This window comes from Drosophila miranda, chromosome 4 (genome assembly GCF_003369915.1).
Source record: "Drosophila miranda strain MSH22 chromosome 4, D.miranda_PacBio2.1, whole genome shotgun sequence".
Classification (NCBI taxonomy): Eukaryota; Metazoa; Arthropoda; class Insecta; order Diptera; family Drosophilidae; genus Drosophila; species Drosophila miranda.
In genome coordinates, this window is record NC_046677.1 from 25,240,304 (window position 1) to 25,262,895 (window position 22,592).

The 22,592-nt window shown below is 42.3% G+C and overlaps 1 protein-coding gene across 1 annotated transcript; it reads right to left on the reverse strand.

The window, feature by feature from the left end:
- Window positions 1–15,922: 15,922 nt before the first annotated feature.
- LOC108161650 lies at window positions 15,923–16,735 on the reverse strand. The gene is made up of 3 exons (XM_017295953.2): window positions 16,590–16,735; window positions 16,378–16,530; window positions 15,923–16,317 (listed from the first exon to the last, which is right to left on the reverse strand). The coding sequence occupies exons 1-3, from the start codon at window positions 16,650–16,652 to the stop codon at window positions 15,973–15,975; spliced, it is 561 nt and encodes a 186-aa protein (XP_017151442.1). The 5' UTR covers window positions 16,653–16,735; the 3' UTR covers window positions 15,923–15,972.
- Between the last annotated feature and the right edge of the window lie 5,857 nt (window positions 16,736–22,592).

Here is a 22,592-nt window from a genome sequence, read left to right on the forward strand (position 1 = left end):
GAGGCAAAATGGCGGCAAAAATGCAGATCTACGAAAGAAAAGTGCAGCAATGTGCTATAAATGTATGTATGTGTATATAATCGATATATACATATGTAGAAAAACATATTATTTTTCAAAAATTATTTTTTTTCATGTGCCAATACACAAATTGTGATATCGTTCCGTTTTCCGCCTTTTTTTCGATTGATTCTACGTTTTCGCAAAAGCACCCGAATAGAGCGTGGGAGAGAGAGCAAATAAGAAGAGGAACAGGAGATCAAAGAATGAACGCATTTGCATCGCTCTCACTCCAATTTTTTCACCCGGTCAAAGCGCGCGTTTGTAAGTCAGCTCCGCGTTTAAATTCGAGAAAATGCGGAAAATGGTGAAAAATCCAATGGGAAAAATGTGGCGCAGGTGTGTGAAGTGAAGTGAATATATAAAAAAAGTTTGTGTTTGAGTGCAAAAAAATGTGTTTAAAAAAGGGCGGGGCGCAATAAAGGCAGAATGGCGGCAAAAATGCAGATCTACGAAGGAGAAGTGCAGCAATGTGTGATATATACATATGTACATATGTGCAGAGTTTGATATATATGCAGATAAACATATTATTTTAACATAGAATCCTTTTTTTTAATGTTTAAAAATCAAAAATGTGTTTTTTTTTTCGTTGTATTGCTTTTTTTCATTCGATCACGTGATGTCCGTGTAGATGTCCAGCAGTGTGTATGTGTACGTGCTTAAAAATTCGTCAAGTTTTGTCCCTTTCCCACTCCACGATGCAAGAGCGCAGTGAAGAAGAGAATCAAAAAGGAATGAGAGCTCCCCTTCGAAGTAAAGTTCGTGGTAGGGTAGGCGCTCCGTATGCTGCTGATCTGACTCTCTCTTTTTAGTGTGCTTAGACGAACTTACGCCCTCTAGTGCCTCACCTTTAATTAATATGCAAACAATTTGCGCGCTCGTATTGGAAATAATTTGGTGCGTTTCGTTTGCGGTTTCGGTTCTGTTTCGGTGCGTTTTCGGTGTGCTTTTGGTGCGTTTTCGGTGCGGTTTCGGTGCGGTTTTGTCGTAACTTCGCAGTCGCCGTGCGGTCCATAAATGTATAGTTTTATTTATATTTTATTTCATTATTTGAAGCTTTTATCTCTTTTTTATTCTGTAACAATCTTTTCATATGAACCCATTCTCCAACATATTTAAGGTCAACTAGAACTCGGTGGCTGCTTAAAAACCCGCAAAGCGTTCCTCAAATAGCCGACGGCAAATCGATATAGGCCTTAGCCAACGTCAAAGAGAATCTTGTGTGCTCGCAAACAGCCGCCAAAGATGCTTACCAAAACATGCAATAACTGTTGCCTTCGATGACCCTACAACCCCTTCCGAAACGACCCCATTCCGCCCGAAAAGCTCAGCCCATTCAATCCTTCTGCCACCCGCAACTTATTTATTTCACTTTCGCTGAAAAAACTTGATTATTCTTTTTTCGCGTGGATTTTTCACTTGCACTTTGGCCTCCATTGACCTTCGCTGGCAGTAATACCCCTCCCCTCCTCACTCTATCCCTCCCTTCGCTCGGTCGGTCTGCTCTGTCTCTGTCTATGTCCCTGTCTCGCTCTGTATCTGGATTTGTGGCATGTCCTTGACTGCTGCCTCTTGGCCAGCGACTGTGTCCAATTGTATTGGGCTTCCTTTTTCACAGTCAGTTTTCACTGACTCATAAAACTGCAAGTATTTAGCAGTCGGCACTAAGTTCTCTCTGTATGTATCCGAGTATCTTGTATCTATGCGGGGAGGTTCATTGACTGCACTCGATTTGGCAAAGGTCCTCCTGGGTTATGTAAACCGTCTGGTCTGGTTTCATGCGCTCCAGTGGGTCTTGAGTTACACTCAAACGTCACTTGGGATCTCCAGGAGATGTGCTAAACGCTTCACGCATTTCGTAATCGGTTCCAACTAAATGAAATTGATATCTATGACTATTGATTTTCGGTGAGCACTGAAAGATTAGCTTTAGCAGACGAGGCGCTAAAGGCCCTTGGGCCCAGCACTCCTTGTGGCACCCAAAACAGGCTCTTAAGCAACGAAAACAAGCAGCAGGCCCCACAACACAGCCACGGCGAATTCTTGGCTACCATTGGCGACAAAAACATTCCGCTTGGGCTTCTATTCTAAACCAAATCATTGCCATCTTTGGACGAATCGCAACAGCAGCGTTCATCACTTTCAGTCAGAGGCGTTACCCAAAATAACCCAAAACTGAGCTGGGGATCCGCAGAGCGAGAGAGGGGGCTAGGTGGAGATGAGAGGGAAGCTCCAGGCTTGCCGCCTTTCATTGTTCCGCGCTGTCTACTTTGATATGCATCCAATCACTGCGCGCCATTTGCCCCCATGTTCCCGGTGTCCCCATGTCCCAATGTCCAGAGCCTGGTACTGTCAAAGTCTTCAGCTGTCGTAGTCGTCGTCGTATGGGGATCGTCGGCATCTTGCAGTCCAGTGGCCAGTGTCCAGTGTCCACTTATATAGAGTTTTATGCCACCATAACAATTGTACTTTTTCACATACTCAGGCGTTCCCAGCCAGATTCCACCATCTTCTTCTTTCATCGTTTTGTCGTATTCTCTGTTCCTTTTTCTTCCTTTTCATCTTGTTTTTGTCTGCTTGTTGTTGTTCGTACATTTTTATTGCATTTTTCAAGCAATTACTTTGAATATCACCAGTCCAGACTCCAGACTCCAACTCCAAGTCCAAGACGAGAGATGTCAACGTGGTTGTCCGTCAGTGTCAGGGATAGGGATGGCAGCGTGAAATACAGATGATGGGGCGATCTTTGGGGGGAAAGAGAGGGACTCCTCTCTGAAGCCTTTAACATATCTTATGAGAAATTTCCAATAAAGAAACTATCGTCAGACCTCACGCCCTCATCACTAGCTGCGGACACGCAAAAAGCAGTCGCAGGTCTGATTTAAATCTTTCGCTCTTTCGTTCTCTGGCTGCCTGCTCTTCCACTCCGTCGCCCTCGCCTTAGCCGTCTCCAACTGCAGCTCCAACTCATGGTAATTGCCTGTTGGAGCTCTCCGCTTTGGTTCTCTTTGCATTATGGCTGCCACCGATGCCGATGCCGATGCCGCTGCCGATGCCGCCTTGGACTTGAAAGTCGAACCGACTGGACTGGCCATCCTCCAGCCTCGTCTGGCGTCAGTTGGTGGCGACATCGACATGTCCTCGGATCCAGTGATTCCCCCCTCGCCCCTCCACCCCATTCGCAATGGCTTTCGGGCAATTAATGGATGAATACTTTAAGTGAGTGATGGAATGACACTTTTGTGTACTTGTAAAGCATTTTTATGCTCGTACTTTGTCTGCGCCTTCTCTCTTTTCGGTTCGGTTCTGATTCTGATTCTGATTCAGGTAAGAATCCTTAATGTTTGGCTTGTATTAATTGGGTAGACCATCTCCAGACAGCGGCATCTCTCCAGACAGATGGAGAGGAGCCCCCAATTAGTTGTCAACTCCTAGACAATTGCCATAGAATTTATGAAAATTATCAAAGATATGCCACTGAATTATTTGCGATAATTAACTAAAAGCTATTTTCATGCGCTTTACAGAATTTCTATAAAAGCCAGAAAATCTCTGAGGATCAAATGAGCTGTAAATAAATCTTTGATAATTGAAGGGCTTAAATGATTATTTAAACGGGAATTGGTATACATTGAGCTGTAAAAAGGCATTCCTTGCAACAATTTTTACTCTCCAGCACCGTCCAAGACACACACACTGAGAGAAAGAGTCATAATCATAATGAGTGCACGATGGTGGAAAAAGTTTCGGTTCAAGTTTAAGCCATTTGACAGCTCGTGCACGCGTTTCGCGTACTCCCCCTGATAGCGATCTCAAATCTGGGATGGGGATCCAACTAGAAGCTAGAAGAAGAAGCCAGTCAGGCAGTCAGCCAGGTTGAGGCCCCTGCTCTGCATAGAGAGAGGCATATAGAGGCAAGTGCAGTTCAGTTTTGAGTGCTTACCATATCAAGGTGCCCCATCTCAGAGCCTCTGCTCCTACACCATCTCCAGCTGCAGCTTCAGCTTCAGCGACTTCCAACTCCGACTTCCACTCCCACTCCCACTCCCGATCACTAGATCTTGTATCTCTGCTATCTGTGGCCTCATTACGGGGCCCAGTTTGGCCTGTTAATGGTCTAGGCCAGGACAGGCCGGGCCGGGGAGACCAGCTCCAGATGCTGGCGATAAATATGCGATGATCACGTATCGGAAATGATACGTTTTTTTTCCGTCTTATTTTTTCCAATTTTTTGTTCGTTCTTCTTTTGGCTCATTCCTCCACTCTTCTAGCCAGAATTAACATGCGTTAAGAGTCTTTAACAAATTAAATGAATTCCTTTGGGCTCTATCATCGACTAATTTGCTGATAACTCCCTGCAGAGGGGAACAAAAGTATCTCGGATGTTATTAATGAGTTTATGTTCTTTCGTTTCGAAATATTTACCAATCCAATCTCTGTTTTGTTTGCCCACAATTTTAACAATTCTAATTTCCCCCAAAAATCAAATCCTTACCTTCCACCAAAAACTGTGTACGACGTAATTTAATTAAAAGCAAATCATTATTTTCCCCCGTTTTTTGTTCATCAATGCTTATCGGGAGGGTCTATGGACTAGAGAGGAGAGCTTCAGGAGACTACGTTTATGGAAGTTTCGGGCTCGGAAATGTTGAACAAAGAAAAGTTTTAAGTTTTCTGTATTTTGTGGTTGCATTCCTGCTATCTGGGCTATCGTTGAAGGATTCATTATTATTCTTGAGTACAATATATGGGCATTTCCAACAAAGAATATTAAAAGTCAATAAAAACAGTTTTCCATTTTATTTTTGTCTTGAATTTTTTTTTCGAAATTTATTGAATGTTAACTAATTTAATCAATTGATTTACAATTTTATAAACTTTGGTATAAAAACGTATTAAAATAAAAAAACTATTTTCTTTTTCTACAGATTTTGTCATGTTTTTTGTTAGATTTTTTTTTTTTTGTTAAACTTCTCTTAGGAAGATGATTCTTGATAAAAGTGTTTCTGTAAGATCTTTCTAATATATTGGGCTATCTACGAAAAATTACAGAAAATTGGCCCAATCTCGTCTAGCGGCACTTTTTTAAACTTTTTTTCAGCCGAACTTTCGTAACGGAACGCCAGCAAACGTACGTCAGATGCTTATACCAAAAAAACACGAAAGGTTTTTATATTGAATAACTTTTAAAATGTACACTGAATATTCCATATATATCCACATAAAAAATGTTATACAGATAGTCCCACCCGACTCGCAAATTTTCTCGATTTTTCAATGGGACTTTTTCTTTATTTTTTTCTCTACATTTTGTCCCACTTTCATTTGAATTATTTCCTTAGAAATCCTAGAAAGAGAACCAATAGTCACCGCTTGCGATAGGTACCCCTGACCCCGCACCTTGTTACATCTCTAACAACGAAATTCTTTCCCGAAAATTTGTTCCCGTGTTATCTGGGGCCCGGGACGGTACTGACATCTTTTTCATTTGCTCGAATCGTTCTGTTTTCGGCGGGTGACGTCGATATCTGGGGCCAGCTTTAGTCTATTTTCTTTGTGTGTCGTTGTTTTTTTAATACGCTTTTAGTTATTATTGTACGCATTATTGTAAATTTAATGACTTCACCTCAAACACACAGCCAAAGAGACACTGGCAGAGTGACAGAGGGGGGACGGGGGGGACAGAGGCACTTAAGATACAATGAAATCGTTTCTGTTATTAAATTTTGTGTCATGTTGTGTGGCCGTGTTACGGTTTTCGCCTCATTGCCACTTGCTTTGGCCGGGGAATGTGGCGGCATTCGGCGGGAATGGGGGGAGTGGGGGACAGTTGTCATTGCTGACACATTTGCGCTGATCGTAAATACATTAGTAATACATAGTATCAAGTGCATACATGTACATGCCTCGTCCAGTAATATATGTATTAATAACGCAAATCATTTACGATTTGACTTCAACTTTCATTGTCATTGCGAATGCGATTGGAAGTCCGTTTCGATATGGGGCCTTTAATTAATTTATGCGTAATTTTGTCGCTCATTAAAATGTTTCGATAATTGCTATACGCCATATTATGCAAGTGCCTAACCTTACGGTGTAGCTATTCGATTTTGATGATTACAAATTGAAGGAAAATGTGGCACCAGAAGCAGAATGAGTAAACCCTGTGGTACAGGGAAGATCTTTCATCCCATCCACTATTATATTTTACTATATTTAAGGGTCTCTCTCTTAAAAAGGATAAATTGCAAAAATTTCCTGTTCAAAGGTATCTTTCTTGAAACACTTTTCTTCACTTGAAAAAAGGTTTCTTCTTCAGAAAAATTCCCATAAATTCTGAACTAAATTTCATTCACTGTCAACTCTTGTAACTTTCCCATGAAAATCGATTAAAAGCAGCTTCTGCAACTTTTCGCAATTACATTTTCCCGTTTAATATTAATCAAATTTAAATTTGTTGTCTTTCGAGTAGGCGGCATCTTTCAGTCGATGGAAAGCCAGGCGACAAGCGCCAGGCAGGGACGTGGCTCACAAATATATCAAAGGAAATATTATACAAAATACACTTAACACAAATTTAATTATAAAATAAAAAACAAATAAATGTATCACAATTTTTTAGAGGTATTTTTTGTCAAACGAAGTCCCCCTCTGCGCACGCCTCTGTTCAGTGGCCCCCCTTCTGGCTCTCGATTTCACCAATTAAACCTTAAATGAATTTGTTTGACTTTCGTGGGAGCCTCAGTTGGCCTTCTGTTCTTCTCTGGCTTTACTCCTCCTCCTCCCCCTCCTTCGCGCTCATCTGTTCCCCTCTCTGGTGGTACGCGGCGATCTTTCAATTCGATTATATTGAAATAAATTAAACGTTCTTCAATTGAATAATTAGCAAAACAACAGCCGAGTGGTTCCGTATCGATTTCGAGTGAGGGCTCCCCGCCCCAACCCTCTCCCCCTCCTTTGGGGCACTGCGCCTGGTGCTCGCATCTGGGCGTCAGTTACAATTAACCGATTTTTGTGGCATGAGAACTTGTACTCCTTCACTCAAGGAAGAGGGAATTAAGGTTGTCTGGTGGGCTATTGGTTTGCTTTGACAAATTTTCGTTGACAAACATCGAGCAGGGCCCATAAATTCTCATTGCATTGCGGCGGTGTAAGATGTATGTAAAAAACGAAGCACTCGAGGGGTCTGCGTGGGCGATCAATGGTTTAATTAATTAATTGGCTTTGGATATTCGCCAGCGACCATCAATTGAATGCATAATTGATATGGGGGTCATTTAAATAACAAACAAACTGTTTTTTGGCAGGGGAAATTACGCCAGGAAAACCCTCAAATAACCCGAGCTTATCAAACCAAAGATCCTACACCGAAAATACCCAAAAAATAAAACACACAAAACACATTTTGATAAGCAAAATAGTAGTCATCAAACGCGTTTAAAGTCAATAAACGAGTCTGGCCAGTGAATACTGTACAGTACGACCTTATCTGAAGGCGTCTGAATATTTGAAGAATTTAAATTTCATGCCTGGACAGAGTGGCAGCGGGAGAGGGATAGAAATAGGGAATGACCGATTGCACGTGAATGACATTCGACGGAGTACAGGAAAGGTGAACGAAAATAGATAGAAAAGACCTGTCATGCCCTAAATAAATACAGAGGGGAGGGAAATGAATGTTTGCCTTCACCTGATAATGCACCCAATAATCGGGCGCGTAATTCAATTCAAATTGTAGCCAGGGTGCAGGGGGGGGGGGGGGGGGGAACAAGCAATTAATAAATTTCCGGAACAGAGCGAGACGGGGCGATTGTAATTGCTATCGATGTTTAAACAAATTTCTTGTTGTTGCATTTAGTTTGTATTTTATTGATGATATAAGCACCTTCCAGTGTCGCGACCGACAGACCGCTTATCGCTCCGCTCTCTACATACGAGTACGGGTACGAGTACGGGTACGGGTACGGGCACGGGTATATGGCTGATATTATTGACAAATATTGAAATTCCTGGAAATGCAACGACAATTTCAATTTATAGAAATTTATAGTCATGAGCGGTAAAGGGGGAAACCGTCTGGCCGCAAGCTCCATACGATATTCGAGGCAGCCATTTTATACGGAGTTTTGCATTCTGTGAATCTCCAGGCCTCTCTCTCTGGTCCTCCATCAGTGGCCGCTTGGCAGGCCAATCAATCAAGTTTTTTTCTGCGTCTTGTGTCGCCTTTTGCATGCACCGACAACCGACAAGATGGAGTCGAATTCGGAGTCGGAGGCTGTGTCTCCTCCAGCCAGCCATCCATTGGAGGGACATAAATATGCAAGGCTCTCGGCTGGTGCCAGAAAAAAGCACAAACTCAAGGTACACAAGACGAACACACACTTGGGCCGGAAATTTACATTGCAGTTGAGTGAGAGAGGGAGAATCGAGGGGCAGGAGTGGCTGAAACTGAACGAAGTTTTATTCCTCTTATGCGTCAAACTGCAGAGTAATTTTAATTTTCATTAAACAATTCTAAGAATTAAACTTGCATTGCTGGAAAATTAAATCTAATTAAAAAAAAATTTAAAATAAAATTGAATTAAATTGAAAAAAAATTCAAAATTAAATTGAATTAAAATAAAAAATTAAAGAGAATTAAATTAAAAATTTACTTGAAAAAACTAAAAATTAAATTAAAATAAAATTATATTAAATGCTTAAGAACTAAATTAAATCAAACTAAATGCCAACAAAATAAAATGCAATTAAATTAAATTACAAATTAAATTAAATTAAATAAAAATTAAATTGAATTAAATTAAAAATTAAATTGAATTATTTTAAAAATTAAATAAAATTAAAATAAATGCTTAAAAATTTAATTAAATCAAATTGAAAATTAAATTAAATTAAAATAAATGCTTAAAAATGCAATTAAATTAATTAAAAATTGAAATCAAGAGTAAATTAAAAATTAAAATGTAAATTAAAAATTAAAATGTAAATTAAAAATTAAACTAAAATAAAATTACTCAAAAAGTGACTAGACTCTTGTTTCAGCTTTTCAAGCCTGTCAACGACTTTTCTCCATTGAATTTCCAGCAGAGACATCCACTGGCAGATCCATTTAGTAGCCAAAGTACCCCTCCTTTCGTAGAGCACCCCCTTTGGACATGTACCAGCCAGTCAGAATGACAAACTGCACTCTGGGCGCAGTTCTTGCTCGAAGTCTGCTTCCATCGCGAAGACAGATCCACCGAGAATGACGATGGACATGGGGCTTGTGGTATCTGCATTCTGTTTGGTTTTGCTTTTGCCACTTTTTGCCCGCGACTGGAGACTGGAGGCCTGGAGACTGGGGACTGGGCCCCGATCTTAATTTATGCGTTTCGAGCGTTCGATATGCAATTTTGCTGCTCCCTGGAATGGCTTCTAATGACGCGTCTGCAGTGTCTTGTGGCCTGTACTTCTCCGAGCCATATTCCTGTTTGGTCCTTGGCTTGTTGCTGGTTATCTTGTAATGTTTTGCGCTGGACTTAATGAAGAACAAATAATTACATAAATCGCATTTGAAATGCCATAATTATCATATTGATAAGAGCCGGCAACATGTGGACATTAAAATTAATTAAAAGACAACTTTTGCTTTGTTTTTTGCGTGGATTTTTCCCAGATAAATCATTTGTCCAAAAATGATTTGCATTTTTATTTGGTAAAAAGCTGGAAATTCCCAGGGGAATGCCAAATTTCCAGCATCATCTTCGTGGAAGTTTCATGCAAAATGCACATAAAACGATGCCGGCCAGGGATGGATGGTTGGTCCTGTAGTTGGTCCACCCTGACAGGGCGCCCTATCAAAAAACCCAGAGACAGACAGAGTGGGAGAGGGAGTGAGGGAAAAAGGGGTGGCATGGCGCAGAAAATCCACGACAATCATTGAATCCTTATTACTGTCATTACCGATGGGTTCTTGCGGTCGTCCTGTGGTCTCTGCTCTCCCCTTCGGCGCGCGTTAAATTTCATTTTTTATCTGTGTTTTATCATGGCTCTGGAGGGGGTGGAGTCGCATCATTTACCAACTAATTTCAGTTTAGTTGCGCAAACGAGCGCGACGCGTGTCCTGCGGCAGTTTTCAGCCCAAAGCCTTCGCTGAGAACTCTTGTCCTTCGTCCATCGTTTAGCGTATTAATTGTCACAAAGTATCGCATGGCCAGGACCTGCTGTCACCCCATCTGGGGTGTGGCCCATTCTTTTTGTCCACCTTTGATTGCAACGTTTATCGCCCACCAATTTATTTGTATTCGAATTGTGTTCTTTGGGTATTCGTTGTGGCCCGTATTATTTGCTTCGCTCATCATATTGAATTTCAATTTCAGATCTACCACCCCGCCACACACCCCACACTCACACACCTATCTATATCTATATGTATCTATGCACTCCCCTCCTCTCTTTGTAGAACTCGTTTATTCCATTTGCTTTTTAGTTAATTTGCTAAGTAAATAGGTGGGAATACAAACACATACTCGTTCAATATATACTCGCAGGTTGTATAACACTCGATGGGTTTCAATATGTGTCATTTGGGTGTGTTCTGTTCGGAATTGATGGAATGGCAATTGGAGCTCGTATGAGCCACAGGCCGCAGGTTATTAAAGAATTCTCTCTCCAGTGACGGCAAAATGCAATTCTACAACTTATCTTTATCAGTCCATAGGGATTATAGTAGATACGATTATCGGCACAAAACGTGTCGGTTTCCTATAATTTTTCAAGATTTTTATCATCAAGAGCTGAAAAATATATATGTATATATTTTTTACAATTTATTTAGTGTTCATGGTTTACTATAATATTTCAAAACTATTATCAGGAATAAAAAGAGCTGAAAAATATTTTTTTTTTAACAATTTATTTCGTGTTTATTGTTTCAAAAAATTCCAAGTATTGTTTTCTTTAAAGTTTTATTATAATTAGGATTGTATTTTGTATTTTTGATTATAAAATAATATCACTGATACAAATAATGTTGCTTGCTGTTACTGATCCAATTATTCATAAATTATAAATTATTTTTAGAGCCGATAGACCTGCTCGTAGCTTAAGAATTGCCTTTAAATAAACAAAAAAATTGTATTAATTATTTTCACTACCATCTCACGCCGCCTAAGCCCCCCAAAACCCCCCAAAGACCCTCTAAGCCCCCCTAATCAAACCCCCTAATGACCAGCTCGTTATGAGACTCAAACTAATTTTCATATTCAAATTAAACAAGTTGGAAAAAGCGTGTAATGAGTTCTTACTTTACTTAATTTAATCAAGACAAATTGCCAGCCATATTCAAATGAAACACAAACCCAAAGAAAGTCAACCAAATGTGAACCTTGTTAGACACAGTCAGTTGAATCCGTAGTCTCGGTCCCCCACCCTATCCCCGTCTTGGTACCCTCTTCGAAGCAGCATGACTGTCTAAAAAGTGTAGACCATTTCCATCGCACATCAGACATCAGACATCACACATGCAATTAATCAAACAGAAATTTGTGTATTTGAAAGCAAACATTTAAATAGTGAAATGGTAAATTCAATTGACCATTTAATGGTGGATAATACCCAATGGCAGGGGGGAGGGGAAGGCGAAATGATTTGCATATTTTGAGAGAACAAAAAAGAGCCTGTTTCCTGGGGGAATACCTACAGAGGATTTCCTTTTTTTGCTTTTCAATGGGAAATGTGGAAGTCATTTATTGAATCGGAAAAGGCAAATGGCATTCAGTAGGGGATACTTTTAGGGAATGCCTCTTGGATGCACTGCCATGATCGAGAGATTGAAAGAGGATTGAAAATTGGAAGAAAAACATGAAATATGCAGCTTGGAAAAGACAATTTTTAAAGAATATTGGTCAGTAAACCCTCAATAAACCCTGGATAAACCAGTATTCTATAGGCGATAGGTCCATGGAGTTTTGAGATAAAATTAAAAAAAAATATTTTGCAATATTTGTAGTTTTTTTTTAGAACATAGGAAACTCCAAAGATAAGTCCAGGGAATTTTTCAGAATTAATTCCAATTATGAATCCCCTTTTAGAATTCCCATCCCCTCCCCTCTTCCCGTATAACCCACAATCCTACATTATTCATAATTCCCTTTGCAGTTCTATTGAAACAATTTTCAACACAATTTTTCACAACTTTGCGTGACTCAACGTAACGGATATATCCGGAAACGATTAGACGTTGGAAAAAAGTTCCCATTCTGGCCAGTGGCCACCCCAATGACCGAGACAGCTGACGACTTTTCGTGGCGTTTTCATTGGGACAATATGAATAATTGGCCATAGCCAAGAGCCAAGAGCCAATGGCCAGCACAACACCCGAATGTGATTGACAGTTGTGTGGGGGGCTGTTGTCATTTCAAACGTCAACACGTCGATATAATTACCGCCCAGCAGTGGAACCCCTGGCCGACTAGCCGACCAGCAGGAACGCGACTTGGGCAAAGTAAATTAATTTCTTTCGAGTGGAAATATGTTTATGAATTATTACTCAATTGCCGTTCGGTTCTGTTCTACACCTGATCGATTACGTCTGTTCTGCAGGCGATAGGGGAGGGGGGCGGGGGGCAGGGGGTAGGGTGTGCTGATCAAAAAACAATAAATATTATGACATATTGCATGTTTTCACATAATTCCTGTGGTCACGACGAGGCCCACAATAGAACCACAACAGAAGGATTAACCCATATCTGAATAAAGGCGGGATATTTGTGGAAATCTTTGGGAGGATTTTCCAAGTTTTATAGAAGGGATACAACAAATTTTAAAGGGATAGATAATGTAGACCAGGAGAGGGAAAAACATGAAGGTGATACGTGGAAAATCGGTATCTGGAATTTGAATTGCCGCCAAAACTGAAGAGAACCCAAAGATTAAATATTCTAAAATAAATAAATAATTAATAAATTAAATAAATAATTTAAATAAATTAAATAATTTTAATTAAATTAAATTAATAAATAAATTAAATTGATTAAATATTAAAAAAATATATATAATATTCTGGGTTCCTATTAAATTTTCTACTCAAAAAAATGTTTAAAAAATAATAAAAAAAAAACCGCAAATCAGTCGAGTTTCGCTGGATTTAGCGGTCAAATAAATTACAAGAATTAATAATCTTCAGGAACAAACCAGCATGCCTCTTTTCGGCCTCCTCTGGCCCTCAGTGGGTTAAGAAAATTCCACCTTGTTTCGTGTGCTGTTCCGGCCGCAAGGATTAACCAAATGCCAATTGGTAATTCGAAAACCTGTTCGGGGCGCCACTTTATCCAATTGAAATGCCAAACCACTGCCACGCCCCCTCGGCCGATGGCTGGCCCTCCCCCAGGGGCCTGTCGTCTCCGCCGTTCGATACGAAATTAATTCTTTGCATATTCGTATGTATTGTATAAATTAAATTTGCTTACACTGTCCACGCCCCTTGCATGTTGTTTAGCATACACCACGCCCCCCCAGTGCCGCATGCCCCACAGTCTCCAGAGACAGTCCCGCGGTGCTGCATCCTTTTTGGTCGCTTAATTATAGCTTATCACATTTCCATAGTTGCGGATCGAGCTCGTTTTTCATCTTTGTCATTCCTCGTCGTTTCCTCCATTCCATTCTGTGTAATTGTGGGTCTCTGATATTTTCACAGTCGCATAAATCAATTTGGGGAGGCAACAACAGTCGCCGGCAACAGTCTTCGACTTCGCTCTATCTTCCTTTTTGCTTCATCGGACTTTCTGCTTCTTGACCTTGACATTCGAGAGGTTACCGTTAGACGCTTTATACGCCAAAAACTAATTGCAAAAACAAAAAGAATCGCCCGAAAATTCCACCACCGAAAAAAAACGAGAAAGAAATGCCCTGCCGAAGGGACAAAAAAATGTCGCAGACATAAGGGAATGCAGCGGGTTTTTGTTTTGCTTTCCTTCTTTCTCCTCTTCATTGTTTGGCTATTTAAATTTTGATGGCATTGTGAACACCAACAACGACCACCGCCGCACCGCCGGCTGACGAGAGTCGGTCGGTGTTCAAAGCGATGCCGAAGCGATCCGAAGTGGAGAGAGGAAGAGCGCGGAATACAGTAGCGCGATAGAGCAGAGACGGAGCCGATCCGAGACGAGCCGATCCAAGCCGAGCCTCTCTCTCTGCATTAGCATCGATGTCCAGCTTTTGGCATTCCGTCATCGCTGCTGGGAGTCGCATTTAGTGCTTGCGGTAGTTGACAGGGTTGTCGAGTGTTTTCAAAAGGAATTGAAGGCTTAAATCAAGAGGAATTTAATTATTTTTGTGGGATTAGAGGCTATTAAGGGGCCAGCAGCTGAATATACACAAGCCGCGCTCCAAAAATTGCACTCAATAAATTATTTAAGACTATTTCCCTGCTTTCAATCGAGTTTTTGCGTGAAGAATTATATTTTCCTTATTTTTTTTAAATAGTTTCCAAAAAAAAAGACATCCCTAGGCAAGATTTTCGCCTGCCTAAGCCGCCAGAAGAGGCCCCAACAATCGGCCACAATCAACAACCAATTCAATCTATAAACCGAAAACCCGCAAACCGAAAACTTGAAAACCGAAAATATTTATGCATTTTGATGCGGCAAAATGAATGATTTGACTTTGACGAAAAGATGTCAATGCCATGAAAAGAAGTCGCAAAAAAGGCACAGAACAGACGAAGAGCAGGCGGACAAAGACAGAGGCTGAAGCTGGAACGGTGGCAGTGGCAGTGGCAGAGATCCAGAAGGAATGCATTGGGGACAAGGACTGGCTGTTGGGTTGCTGTGGCAGCTTTTGGTGGATATTAGCGCAAAACGCTTGGATCCTGCCGACAATTTAAATGCGCAGCGTCAGAGCCTGGACCCCGCTCACGGTCCCCGCTCGAGTGGCAACAATAATCAGAACATGGCCTCTGCTGCTCTGATGCTGGGGCTCTTTTCCTTTGTGGCAAATGTCGTCGCCGCTTGATGAAAGCGTCAGAAATTGATGGATGTGAATGCTGGCTGAATGCTCAGATGGCAATGGGGGGACAGGGCCAGGGACAGGGATGGGGACTGGGGACTGGGGCTGGGACTGGGACTTTGGCTTTGTGCCGCAACGCAAATCTTTTGGGCTACTGTTGGGAGAGTCTTCTTCGGCTTTTGTGCCTTTGAAGTCGATTGTTGCGGTAGCAATTTGTGCTTTAATTTGAGTTTAAAAACTATGCACAAACTTGGCCAAAGATCCATTGGCCCAGGGCCAGAATGGGAATGCATCTATGTCTATATCTATGATATTTTCCCATAGAGGAGAAGATCAGTCCATAATCTTCGTTTTTTCAACCAACATGGAACCAGAGAGACATTTAAATTTGTTGTAATAAATAAGCAGAAGGGATCTCGTAAGAGGGAAGGAGACACGGCCAACAGTAGTCCAGGAAGCAGGAAAGGGAGAGCAGCAGCAGCAGAAATGATTGCATTGCAGCTTCCGAGGAAGACAATCCTGAATATACGATACATACATATATCCATGCGTGTAATGGCTTCCTTAAGGCCAAAACCAACAATAAGCAGAGTGGAGACGGGCATAAAGAGGCTCCCAACAAGAGCAGGAGAGGCGGAGGAGAAGCAGGGGAAAGAAGGCCTCCTCGCATGATCAAAAATCAGTCGGCCGACAGCCTCAAGAAAGGCAAAAGCCGCTCGGCTCGAGCTGATGGCCAGCATCATGACGATGATGATGAGGTTGTCAACGTTTTGGAGCATAACTGAGGAGCAGTCAACAGCAGAAACGTTTTGTTGGGCAGCCCCTTACTTCTTAGGATATGGCTTCAGATTAGGTTGGGTTTTTCTTCCACAAATATACACTTCTATTCCGATTTTCAAAACCCATAAAGGGGGTAAACTTTCAAAACAACTTGGCGGTCAAATGAAGGACTACAGTGAAGCCCCATGTGGGCTGATTGTCGCCGCTGGCACTGAACAGAATCTTGTAGTAGCCCAACGGCAGAATCTCCGGCAGTCCCTGGCCACTGAAGACGCATTTGTCGAGCCTGTAGGTTTTCCGCGGCCAAGGGGGCTGGAAGTTGTCCTCGAAGTGCGGCAGGTTGGAGCAGTAGCCCACGTTCGGGATGAACACGTCCTTGTAGTACGTATCGATGAACCTGCTGAAGGAGGTCCTGGGAATGGACAGCGGCACCAGCTTGTAGGCGCTCTCGGCCCCAGAGAAGCTGCGGTAGGCATGGCCCTCCACCTGTGGATGATTGAAGGGGATTTGAGGGGGGGTTTCGGGGATTGTCTGGTGCCTACCCACCATCGTGGTCTCGTCTATGTCGTAATTCCAGTCCAGGGTGGCCGAAATGGCAAACTCTCCGCGCTTCAGGCGATCGATTTTGCCGCCGATCTTCAGCTGGCCTTCATCCGAGCTGTGAGTGGACACAAAAACGGGCTCGTAGTCCCATTTGCGCTGGATTTGAGGGTTAAAGTTTAGGTGGGGGCTTTGTTTTTGTGGGGTGTCACACCTACCTCTCCTAAAACGCCGTGGAACAGCCCGAGGAGCAGCCATGGTCCTGTGATTGTGCAAAGCATCTCGTCTGGGAGTAGGCATCTCCTACAATGTGGGTTTTCGGTGGGGTATTTATAGCCTTTATTCCCGGTCTTCTATCACACGGCATTATCGTGTTTTATAGCCAATTATAGAATTAACTGAACACGAGGTGGATTTATCAAAACTATTCGTTTTTTAGTCTGGATTAGTGACAAAAAAAACCCCCAACTGTGACAGTTTTCATTCCTCCTTTCACTCGTGCTGCGATAGGCAGAGGTACAGTCCCATAACCAACTCTAAAGCCAGTTTGTGCCTTGAAATTCGCTTGAAACAACTTAATCCTGCCATATTCGGCCAATTCCATCTCTCATATTTATTTCTGAGAAACTCCCTTCATGCCATCTAGAGGATTGGACTATAGGGGGGGCATGGGGCGAGACCTGAGCTGCCTCGCAAATTGTTTTTGTCACTAAAAGAAGGCAACTTCTACTTGGACTATCATTAAAATGATGAAATGCTTTGGCTTACACTTAGGCATAGCCAAGTAGGAGCGCGACAGTGCCTCCAGGCAGAGCACAAGGGGAAAGGGGAGCAGGAGGGGGAGGGAGGGGAGACAAACAACGTAATCCAATAATTTTTAATTAAAACTCAACACTCGAGGCAAACAATTTTTTCCAGATAAACTGTCATTATGCGCCGTCAATTAATTTTTGCTCCCCACTAGCCCCACCAGCCCCACCAGCCCCTCACCCCTCCCCTCATCTACCGCCTGCTCTGTTAATGATCATCATCAAACAAGCGGAACAGCAACAAGAACCACAATGAGAGAACAAGTTGACGACGACACTAAATGAATATTGATAAATGGGGCGGTGCTCCACAAAAGTGGGCGTCAGTGTGTGAAGAAGTCGAAAAAAGGTAGCGGGGAGGGGGTTAAAGGAGGGTGTAGAAGTTGGCAAGTGGGAAACCAATCCAATTGCAAGTTAGACAACTTCTTTTGCCTTTGGCTTAAAGGTTCTGCGCCCCTCTTGACAATTAATAATTTTATAGGAATTTTATGGGAATGAAAAAAATTTCCAAGGGGAGCCACAGAACTTGGAAAACGAAGAAGATTAACAGAATAGCAATTTTTGGAAGGAATTCTTCCGAATAACACTAGAAAATTTATGAAAATCTTAGGGTCAAAGGAAGGAAGGAAAACTGATGATCGATTGAGTGCATTATAGATTTCCACATTTAATATTTTACCATTTAGACCCCTTTTTGAATGGTGTCCATAACCAAATCGATCTTCACCAACCACATGGTGGATCCGCAACCCAAAGACCGCCTATTAAAACCTTTCAACACGCGCCGAATGTCATAATAAATTTCCCTGAATCCAAGGAAGGGGATACCCCCGCAAAACACCCTCGCATTCGGTCTTCATGACAATGCACTTTCGATGAATGTTACACAATAAGGGCAATCGCGATAAGGATCGGCCCAGAGTCAAGGTTAATGCCACGCCACTCGAGAGTTTGAGGGGCGGCCTAAACGGAGCGTTTAACCGTGATCGTCCGTCGTCCCTCGTCCCTGGTGTGGGACTTGGGCTTGGCCCTGGCCCTGGGGTGTGGGAGTGGGTAACAAAAGGTTTTTCTGGCTAGGGTTATTGATAGTAATGGTATAGGGGCTGTGCTGTGCCGAGGGAAGCGTGCCAAAAGTGCGTTGGTCAAACAGAAAGACACAAAATGGGGGATGATAGGGAAAGAAAGCGGGGGATGGGGGATGACCACAGAGTGCGGATGATGCTGCTGCTGCTGCTGCTGCGACGCCTACACAAAAGTTGGCCGGGAATTTTTCCCTAGAATGCGAGACAAAACGCATCATAAATCACATGCCACAGAGACAGAGACAGAGGCAGAGAAGTGTACGGGCGCGGTCCAGTTTTTGCACCTGGGCTTCGTTTTGTGGGCGACCCACCAGGTCAGGTCACAGTTCATCTGCCGATCGTCAGTTCAACTAAATTACTCAACAGTCGATGGGTCGATGGCTCGATGGTTCGATGGCTGCTGTTCTTCGATTTTCTCGCTCCATTTGACAATGGGGTTTTTGTGCCGCAGAGAATGAAACGATTTCGAAAAATTGTAAATAGACTTGATGACTTTATTTAATTTTTATTGCATTCAGCCAACGGTCCGGTCTTTTGTTTAATTTCGAGCATTGTCTGATGGCCGTTCAAACGCCTGCAATTTTCAAGGGCCAAAAGGGAGAGCCAAGGACTACTTCAGAAGGATGCTTTGTGGTGTTTGGTGGAGGAGAACCAGGAGGAGAAGCAGGAGGAGAACCAGGAGGAGATGGTGAATTCCAGAAGGCTACTCGTTTTGCGGATTGTTTCCCCAAATAAAGATCGCTTGAGGGGGCTCTCCTTCTCCTCTCCTGGATCCTCTCGTCGGTCGCTCTTGACAATTAAAAACGCAAATGTCACGTTTTTTTTTTGTTTTTTTTTGCACATTGTCTTAATTTAAATAAATTAAATTTTATGACACTTGCAGTGGCAAGTGCAGTTTGCAGCTTTAATTGGCTTCATGTACACCGACATGGGATGTGAATAATTCTCCTTCTCCCCCTCCATCTCCCCCCTCCATAAGCGTTCAGGGGGCAATTGACAGGGGAACAAAAATGGGAAGGGAAATGGGAATTTGCATGGAGTGCAACAAGAAAATACAATTAACAGCAGATTTAATGTGCATTTAATGAGGGATTATAATTCTAACCATTCGACTTGCGTGCAGATATTCTGCCCCGATTTGATGTCTCTCTGCCTGGCCCGTGTCTCTCTGTGTCTAAATCTAATAAACGCGCGGGATTCTGGCCACAGCAAATGATATTTACTAATTAGTTATATGTATTATAATTTTGCAGCTACCATAACCAGCTGACCATGGCCGTATCGCCTCTCTCTCGCTCTCTCTCTCTCTCGTGTGTCTCTGCTGATTATCGCAATCATAAAATGTATATTTGTTCGCTTTGATGATGTTTTCTATTAACGCGATCCGCAGGGCAGGGCAGGGCAGGGCAGAGCAGGGCGGGGCAGGGCCGCGCAGGCTGTGGCACTGCGGATCGCCTTCTACATTTTTATTAAACAAGATTTTGATAGTTCTTGGCATAATGCACCGCCACGAATGTAACGCCAACGGACAGTGGGACCAGGCATGTTGAAAATGGGGAAAATTCTCATTATTACTATTATCATTATCATTATTATTATTTTTATTCATTTTTTATTAATTTAATTTTTGTTATTAATTTTTTGTTTTATTCATTTAAATATATATTATATTTTATAATATGAAATATTATTTTCTATCATTTTTAGCGTAAGAATGATAGTAAATTTAAATGAAATAAACAAAAAATAAATTTCCTAAGAAAATTCCAAAATAATAATCCAAATAATAATCCAAATAATAATCCAATAATCCATAATCCAAAGTAATATTGCTACAAGATCTTTAAAAAATTACAAAAAAATTTAATAAATATTTAAAAATATTAAAAAAAAAAATAAACAACAAATTTTATATAACAACAAAAAAAATATATATTTATATAAATTATAACATTAAAAAAGTATGGTATAGGAAAATAATTTATTTACAAAAATAGTTATTATTTCTGGAATAATTACAGGCAACATCGACCTGGATCTACATATATATCCATCCATATGTACATATATGTATCTATCTATCTATATATCTATACATATATCCATCCATATATCTATCTATCTATCCATATATCTATCTATCCACCTGCTTTTGTTTACCCTTTCGCCCCACTGTCCACTGAATTGTAAAATAATGCTACAATGAGGCAAAAAAAATCATGATGCATTATATTTGTGCAACCTGTAATGAAGTAGGTGTTATTGCTACACGGCCCCTCCTCCCCCCCTCCAGCACAGCGGCATTAACATACCCAGCCAAGAGAGTCGGCTGCGAGGGGTGGGGGGGAGGGGGGGGGGACTTGCACTTGGCTTAACTCTTTCCTGGTTCCCGGCTCCCTAGGCAATCCCAAGATGGCCATCAGAGACATTCTATGGCCACGGGCTTTAATGAGTCTAGAGCCGTAAATTAAATTCACAAATAATATGAGCTAAGAGGAGGTTTGGGATGGGTCTGCGATGGGTAGGGTTGGGTTACCAATGCATCCCACTCGGCCGCCTCCACCTCTGCCTCCACCTCCGCCTGATGGCAATTGCATGATCGCATGCAAAGTGGCGGGAAACTGACGGCCGTGCCCCCGGATAGAGATGCGGCGGCGCCACTTTTGCGCTTCGCAAGTCACAGACACTTCGTTATAAAACAATTTAATTTCAAGAAGGAATACAACGAGCAACGGGCAACGAGAACCGAATTGCGCAAAAAGGCGAGCAAAATATTTACAAAACTAATTTTTAATTAATGACCGCAGGAGGGTGGAAAGGCAGGGACAGGGGCAGGGGCACGGACAGGGGCACGGGAAGTGGTTTGCATGTTCGACCTTTTCATATAATTTACAAATTGGCTCCTCGGTTCCTCGGTTCCTGGCCTTTCCTTCGAGCTGGCAGGCATTGCCCGAATGCTAATTAGACTTCTTTGTTTCGCTCTTGAATTCATTTTATTCCGCTGCCCGTCGAAGGCAAATTAAACTTGCATAATTTGTACACATTTAGCCAGCCTCATGGGCGGAACACCTGACCAGGCCCAGACGCAGGCATCGAGGCTTTTGGCATTCGATTTGCCATGCATTCTGTGGTCTGCATTCATTAAACACACGCAAATGCAATGCGGATTGGAACCACAATCGAAGTTGCATTTGAGGTCAAATATTGGTGGGAGGTGGAGGTGGAGTTCGGTTATGACTCAGGCTTTGGGCTCACTGAAGCTGAACGGAGCAGATATTGGGGTTTATAAGAGAGCAAATAGACCACTATATTCAGGCCTCTGTGGAGTAATGAAACCAAAGGCCAGTGGAAAGTGTCTTAAGGGGCAATTTTCATGCCCTGAGTAGATAATACCCTGGATATAACACTATTTCTTACGTGGGGACACTATTCTAGCCGACTCTTAGATGGTTTTTTGTGCCATCTTATGGTTTATGGTACTTTTTCAACATATTACTGCACTCCTCTATTCGTTTTCTGTTTCTCTTTCGTTATACCAGATGCATCTGCTCGTATCTGCTTCCTCTGGCTCCTCATGGCTCTGCAATAAAGTAGATAGGAATATGCCTTCCATATGTTTCCGTTTTCGTATAGTCACAATTGTGGGTGTCACAAATCTGTGATCTGCGGTTTAAAAGGTGCAAAGACTTGCCACAAACTTGATTCAGTGCGAGATCCACAGGAGTCTTAAAGGTTGCTGTAGTCCGATTTCGATTGCGTGGCCTTTGCCAACTACAGGACCTTTGGCTACCACGGCAGAGGGCCTGAGACAGGAGCAACAAGTTAAGAGCCTTGATCTTTGATTTAAAGGGGGGAATCTTCGGGGGCCAGAGAGGGAGTGGAAGGCAGGGCTTATACGATCCAATCGGAGCCCCGTATCGAGTGATTTGTTCGATGCGTTGACTGGTTCTAGGGCCCCCCCCCCCCTCCGCTTCCCGCCTTCTTTGAAGGAAAAACACAGTCTGTCATACACTCGTCTATGCAGCAATGAAATAAAATGTGGCAGTGGCAGGTTCCGCCATGCATATTCATGGACCGGTGCCCCCCCCCCCCTCTCGCCACCCCCTTTGGGGGCCAACTATGTGCTGAACTGATAAATTAAGCAATTCCAACTAAAATGCAATGCATTGCAAATTTTTTTACTATATTTATTTCTTTTGCACTGCGCGACTAGAAAGTTGCAGCAAAGAGCAGAAATTTATGCCTCATTCAGGTTAGTTTTTGATGTCTTTGATGCCACTGCATGACAAGGAGACAAGCGGCAGGCTGTGGCAAGTGTTTAAATGGGGCG